General features: G+C 40.3%; 1 protein-coding gene across 1 annotated transcript; it reads right to left on the bottom strand.

Annotated features, from left to right (window-relative positions):
- Positions 1-5184: 5184 nt before the first annotated feature.
- On the bottom strand, positions 5185-7170 carry LOC144464117 (uncharacterized). Its single transcript, XM_078169747.1, has 3 exons — positions 6878-7170; positions 6219-6322; positions 5185-6135 (listed from the first exon to the last, which is right to left on the bottom strand). Exons 1-3 carry the CDS (start codon positions 7108-7110, stop codon positions 6122-6124), a joined length of 351 nt encoding a protein of 116 aa, XP_078025873.1. The 5' UTR covers positions 7111-7170; the 3' UTR covers positions 5185-6121.
- Between the last annotated feature and the right edge of the window lie 477 nt (positions 7171-7647).

The raw sequence follows: 7647 nt of genomic DNA, 5'->3' as shown, positions 1-7647 counted from the left end.
AATATTAAAATCTATTTTAAAAAGAGGCTGAAACTGCAGTGATGTGATCATGTCTCTTGGTTCTGGTTAAAAACCTGTCCAGTCTGGAGTCCATCACTAGATCTTTGATTCAGGCAAGAAAAAAGGCTAACGCAGTGACCCAGGCGTGATGAGATGAAGGTGTGTAAAATTGTCTCTGTGTCTTTAAAAGTTAAAATTAATCATATTTTTGAAAATATTTCCATGGTGATAAAAACATGATTGAACAAGCTTTGTGACGTCCTGCTCAAAACTTAAATATCTGTAAAGCCAGACGCAAAGATTTCTTGCAACAGGTTTGATATTATCCACTAGGGCACCAGCCAAAGGTAGAACTTGTTGTGTAACATGGTGGGGCCCGATGACGACGATCTCTGTTTCATCTGAATTCAGCTGAAGAACATTTTTTTGACATCCAACTTTTAAGATCAGTAAGGCAGTCACTGAGTGAACACATCATTCCAACGTCTAATGGGCAGATACATCTGTGAATCATCAGCATAAAAATGAAAAATGAAAAACAATCCACTATTGTCCAAAACACAATGACAGGTCACTAAAATCAATTGGTTTGTTGTTTGTTCGTCTCAAATAAAGGTCTGCAGCTTGGCAGACATCTTGCAGAAGTGTCACGCCATCCACCACATCATCATCTGATACATTTGAAACGTACAAATGCTGACGAATCTGTGATTTGCAGAAACGTACGATGCCAACATTTCCTTCTGCCAGCTGGGCCGGAAATTCCCTCCTCTTCATGCTGCTTCCTCCACATGCACGATGAATTTTTACATCAAATGCCAAAATCTGAAAGATACTTGCTGTCTATAATATCTGCCTGCAGCAGCTTTGGTTCAGGATGGATGATGATACCATTAATCACAAGGCCAGCATCAGCTGAACGTGAACTCCGGCCTCCGCTCCCTCACTTTCCACCTTTCTACATAAACGATACACTACTTCCTGCATTGCCACTGAATGCTGGAATTGGACGTAAATTGCATGGAGTTCCTGGTAGGCTGAACTGCCACTCCTTTACTTCCTGTTATGTAACATCTCTTCTCATTTGTCCTCCTCCTTTTCGATCCACCTCTCCTCTATCACACCTTTTCATCCTCCTCCACCTTCCTCCATACCACTCCCTCTTCTCTTCTGTTCCATCCCGCCTCCGCATTCCCTGCTACGTCTCTCCTCTCTTTCATCTACATTTCTGTTCAAACGCACACACATGCTGAGACATATGGTGCTGACCACATTCTGAGTTTACTGCTCTGCCAACTAGGCCACTGTTACTGGCTACTGAACATGTTTCAGTCCCACAGTGATACTGAGTCATCTTCATGACGCTCTTTTGGTGCGTTTTTCCTGTTGGTCTCTTTTGGTGTCTTGGTCCTTTTCCCAGTATCAGTCGCAGTAACACCCGGGGATTAAAAATAACTCTTGTCTTGTCAACCGAAGCCCATTTATGGAGTGCTAACTGTATCATAATCTTTGTTTGAGCCTGACAAATGAGGCAGGTTTTGGAACAGCAGGGGGAGCTGTGGACTGGGAAAGAGGGGACATCAGTGGGTCTGAGGGCCATGATGGACCAAAACGTCTGCTGCATTGAGATGCAAAAGGTTGTCATGAAATGGTCAAACTGTAAATACAAGATTCATGATCCTAAGTTTTATGATACAACATTTTTTTCACTGGTCTAATCCATCCCTAAATTAGACATCTGCAGTTTTGTACCAAAGTGGACGTACAAATAACAAAACCAACTCAAGTATAGTACTCACAGGTGTTAGATTTTATGTTTTCTGATTTACCCTCTAGTTGAAAGTAATGGATCTATATCAAGTGTGTAGGTCTGGTTAACAAAAGAACCACACGGATCTTCATCAGAAGTTTTCCCATTTCGATCTGTATCATCATGAATTAGATATTTACATAATTCCAACTCTCCCTAAAACATTTGGATTGGATAACTTTTATTATTAAATATACACTAAGTAAAAAAATATACACACAAAGAACTGTTCAAAAAGAAAACACCAGTAGAAATGACTCGTGTTCATTCAGTGTCTGAGTTGAAGTCCACTGTAGTTCCACTGATCTGAACACAGTATAAATATAACTTTACCTTTCTTTACCTTTAACTTCAGCTTATATTGGAGTTATGCTATGTAGCGTGTGAAATAGAGTATGGTGAATGTGCTAGGAAAGGTCGTATCAGCACTGTCTTTACCTGGAGCTCGCATGAACGAAGCCTGGGTTTGTTGAAGGTGGCAGTGCTGTTTGGGCTGAGAAAGCCATGTGTCAGTAAGGTAAAGGAGGTTGTCTTAAGGGCTCATCTTGGAGAGGTAGACTGTACAGCCTAACCCAGCGGGGGAGTGTTATAGCCTTAATTAGGCTACTCTCCCTGGGTCTACCTCCTCTGTGGTAGTATAGGTAAGGTAAAGGAGCTTATTGGGTTGGTGCGGGGAGCAGTGAGACCTGGCATTAGGGGAGTGTCTCTGGGACGCCAGAGATCACTGTCTAGCCTCCTGGAGGTGTCGTGGGACCAACTAGACGAAACACCGGTGAAAGGAGGTTCGCACCCGATGACCCCAAAGACATGTTAGTTATCACTGCTCACTGGTCTGTATAGTTAAGCCTTGCCATATTAGCTTATCATAGGGTTTAGGAGGTTATTCACTGAGTGCTGATCTTTTCTCTAGAGCACAAACTTCTTGTGTTTATTTGAATTAATACTGTTTTTTAATAGATGTGCAATTCACTACAGAAAAAGCAAGACCACTGATTTTACTTTACTAAAAATACCATAAAAATATTACATTATATTAGATTATAATCCCAAATCGTGCACATCAGTGTGGCTGGCCCTAATCTGTGGGTCTGCGTTACTGCACAGCTGTTGCTTCATTTAAGAGAACTGAAAACTCGTCTTTTTAGAACAGCCTTTCCTGGTGTTTCAAAATATGTTTTATGAATATATATTTCTTTATCTCTGTATGTATTTCAGTATTGTTGTTGTTACAGGGTGTTTAATGCTTTTACAGGCCTGTTCAAGACACCTTCTAACCATATTTAGGACAGATTTTTGGACAAATCATGTTTTACTTATTTAAGCATTGCAGGTCAGTAGAATATATGTGGTCTTGTGCAGAGCTAAGTGTTACGTAGGAATATGCTAAATAGAGTGAGTTAAGTCGATCTACATTTTGCCAACAGGTGAGTGCAAGTATGAAGTAAAATGACAAAATATTTTGTCATAGTGGAGACCACACAAATTCAAAGTTAATACTATTTAATGACTTTGAAAGGCCTTATTGTTGTAATGTTGAATTTAAGACATTTTAAGGACCTGTAGACACCCTGTGTTTGTTGTTGTCTTTTATTACGCACTGATTGTCTGATCTGGTTTTGTAAAAAGTCCTTTGGTGACTTAAAAATGCTTATAAATAAAATGCATTATTATTATCATTTGTTATTGTTCTTTAAATATTAATGTACATATCACTCTATTATACCCTATCATTTAGTATGAATAATCTGTAGATGATTTACCACTGAAAAATAAATCTGATTTTAATTTTTTTTTCATTTAACAGGGATGATACATGTCATCAATGTGACATTTAATAAAATGTATATAGGACTTATACATGTAGCCAATTTACAGACATGGTCCCTTGACTGACTGATTTCTAACCTGACAGTGTAATCAATGAACTGAAGGCTACAGTGAATTCACAGCTCAGTATGTTGTGCTGCATTTCTCTCTGGTACTTGTCTGACACCTGGTGGCCATGAAACAAACTGCAGCATCATCCACATGCAACAAGTTGGCTTTATACTCCTATGGTAGACTAGAAACATTCTGTATCAAAAACATGAATCAATTCAGTTTCTCTTTACAGCATCAGAGATAATAACAGTGGCACAAATGACATCCCTGTTACCGGAGAATTACAGGTCGGATACACGAAGGTCCCAGGTCCTCAACTTTAGGAGCTACAGTCATGATTTTATGCCCTGAAACTGCCACGACTCCAACAATGAGTTCATGTAAATCTGACTGAGTTCTAAACTAACAGTGTAATCAATGAACTGAAGGCTACAGTGAATTTACAGCTCAGCATGTTGAGCTGTGTTTCTGTGGTTTCTCTCTGGTACTTGTCTGACACCTTGTGGCCATGAAACAAACTGCAGCATCATCCACATGCAACAAGTTGGCTTTATGCTCCTATGGTAGACTAGAAACATTCTGTATGAAAAACATGAATCAATTCAGTTTCTCTTTACAGCATTGGAGATAAAAACAGTGGCACAAATGACATCCCTGTTACTGGAGAATCACAGGTCAGTTTTACAAAATGAATAATATATCCAAGGTCCCAGGTCCTCAGCTTTAGGAGCTACAGTCAGGATTTTATACCCTGAAACTGCCACGACTCCAACAATAAATTTGTAAATTTGACTGAGTTCTAAACTAACAGTGTAATCAATGAACTGAAGGCTACAGTGAATTGACAGCTCAGCATGTTGAGCTGTGTTTCTGTGGTTTCTCTCTGGTATTTGTCTGACACCTGGCGGCCATGAAACAAACTGCATCTTCCATGTACAACAAGTTGGCTTTATACTGGTTTGGTAGACATAAAACATTCTGTAACAAAAACGTGAATCAGTACAGCTTCTCTTAACTGCATGCAAATGCTCCTATACTATACTATTAACCACTCCTTCAACAAGAACAGAACTCGGTAAAACAGCTTTCTCTTCATATGCACCATACGCCTGGAATGATCTCCGAAACACCTTAAATCTGGAGTCACTCCCACCTTTAAACACATTTAAAACCCTTTTAAAATCAACCATTACTGAACAGTGTCACTGCTTCTAACTTGGTGCCTTTCAATAGTATGTCTGTTTTGCCTTGTTATGTGTCTTGCTGAGTGTAATGTGTACTGACTGACTTGTGTTGTCGTGGTTTCAGTATGTGTCCATTGTCTTGTCTTTTGTGTACTTGTAACTTTTGCCGCCAGTCTTGGCCAGGACTCCCTGGAAGAAGAGTTACTGTAACTCAATGGGACCCTTAAATAAAGGTTAATAAATGACGTCCCTGTTATTTTAGAATCACAGGTCAGATTTACAAAAGAGTTATGTCCAACATAATCCAACTGGTTGTGCCCAGGTCCTTAACATTAGTAGCTACAATCATGATTTTATACCCTGAAACTGCCACGACTCCAACAATAAGTTAAATGTAAACTTCAATATGGCGCCTCAACACTGTTCCAAATAGATAGTGTTTAACATGATGACTCAATTCAAAATCATGTTTTTACACAATTCTTTTAATAACATTTTTCGATATCATTTTGCGATTCAAAACATATGGAACAGCTATTTTCATAGTATAAACAATAAGAAAACAAAGTGCAAAACAATTAATAACAGCAATTCAAGCCTCACCTGTCATTTACAGAGAAGCTTTTTAAACGGTGTTGTTTACTATACACTGTTCCTTGTCTTTCTTTTTTTAAACAAAGAATTATAAGATATGTTGGAAAGTAACAGATATTTAACATTTGTATGTTTAATTTTCAACATTCTGACCCACAGGAGGAGCAAACCTGCAGCCGGGAACTCTGGTCGTCAAGACAACATTCAATTAAAAACAAATATGATAATGAGACCCAGCAGATGCAGCAGTTTGAACTCCTCATCACTTCATCTTTTACCTCTTCAGATTGCCTTCAACTTTTCACAGAGGGTGAGTGACTTCCACAGCAGCTCAAGCTGGGCCTTTACACACAAGTATCGTACGAGGTTCTGTATGTTGTGCAGGTTATAGATCTTCAGTTTGAACAGGTCACACAAATTAAACTGCATGTTGGTAATTTCACTCAGTCGTTCAGGGTTGATGTCATCTTATTGTAGGAACATATCAGAGAGCAATCATACTTGGACACACGAGATGAATTTCAAAGTTTACCTGTATGTTTGAATCATTTCAGCTACAAAATAAATAGATAAATAAAACTTTAAAATAATCAACAAACTTGCCCGAACATCTCGACTGCAGTGACAGGGTAAAATATAAAAACCTCTTCTTCTAGCTTGTAGGACCTGAGTTAGAGAGAGAGATTTAAATTATTAAAATGACACAGCAGTAATGTGGAGACCTCCAGCATATTAACGTTAACACTCACCGATCACAGAGAAACTGCAATAAATGCCTGAAGCAGGTTGGGCTGGAAGTTTATGTGTCGATCCTCTTTTACGTGTGGTTGATGTTAGACAGTGTTGATCATAGCTGTAAGACACACACACACACACACACACAGTGGATTAACTCTATCAAAGCCTGCACAAACAGGGAAAATAACACAACTTTAACAGTACAGGACAGACCTTACATTAACACAATTATTAGAAATACTGCTAAGTGCCAACTTTGCTTGGATGGACACATTCATGGAGTAAGTGAGCAGATCTATAATAAGCTCGCTTGTAGCTCTGTAGGATGAGTAGTTTCATGGTGTATCTGAAAAGATGTCAAAAGCTTGTTTGTAATATGCTCACTGGCCACTTTATTAGGTACACCTTGCTAGCACCAGGTTGGACCCCTTTAGCCGTCAGACCTGCCTTAATCACCATGTCTACAGTTGAACAGGTGTACCTAATAAAGTGGCCGGTGAGTGTAGATGCTAACAGGAGCATAACATTAGCACGCAGACAGAGTTAGCTAACTATGTACCAGGTTAGCTCCCAGGGCATATGCTAGCTGTTAGCCTGCTGTTAGCTATTGTAGTGCTAACGTTCCTTTAGCCAGCCGTTAGTGAAACCGTTAAGTTACCGTTACCGTTACCTGTCCAGGAGGAACATGGCCACCTCCTCGTCGCTCTTCAGCCCATAACGCTCCCGCAGCTGCCGCCATCTAGAAAAAGCCTTCCCGATGTAGACCCTCGTCTGGTCTCTCTTCTTGTTCAGCCTTTTCTTTAACTCTCTCTTCTCCTCCATCGTCTTCATCTTCTTGATTCGTTTTGCACTGTACGCCGGTGCGGGCAACCGAGGTATCGGAAATTTGGCACAAGTTGCCATTACTGTGGACACAACTACTGCTACTACATATATTACTTCGTCTGCTTTGAGTTTAATGGTAACGTTAGGTGGCAAACCAGCTTTCAGGCGCATTACCGCCACCTAGTGGATTGGAGTGTGAGGCAGTAGATTGGCAGGAAACAAAATAAAACAAACAAAAAAGTAAATTATCTCAATCCTCTCTATTATTCTCCATCCATCCATTTTCTAACCGCTTATCCTCTTGAGGGTCACAGGAGGCTGGAGCCTATCCCAGCTGACACTGGGTGAGAGGCAGGGTTCACCCTGGACAGGTCACCAGACTATCACAGGGCTGACACATAGAGACAGACAACCATTCACACTCACATTCACACCTACGGACAATTTAGAGTCACCAATTAACCTGCATGTCTTTGGACTGTGGGAGGAAGCTGGAGCACCTGGAGAAAACCCACGCTGACACAGGGAGAACATGCAAACTCCACACAGAAGGGCTCCCCACCCGGGATCGCTAACCACCACACCACCGTGCCACCCCTCTATTATTCTCGATAC

This window comes from Epinephelus lanceolatus, chromosome 8, assembly GCF_041903045.1.
Source record: "Epinephelus lanceolatus isolate andai-2023 chromosome 8, ASM4190304v1, whole genome shotgun sequence".
NCBI lineage: Eukaryota > Metazoa > Chordata > Actinopteri > Perciformes > Serranidae > Epinephelus > Epinephelus lanceolatus.
Note: the sequence above shows the minus strand (reverse complement) of the source record. Positions and strands in the feature narration are given on the sequence as shown.

Bases quoted from the DNA above. Each gene is read 5' to 3' on its own strand.
- LOC144464117 (XM_078169747.1), bottom strand. From the start codon at position 7,110: ATGGCAACTTGTGCCAAATTTCCGATACCTCGGTTGCCCGCACCGGCG. The intron at 6,323-6,877 runs GTAACGGTAACG...TGTGTCTTACAG, and splicing joins GCCATGTTCCTCCTGGACAG to CTATGATCAACACTGTCTAA.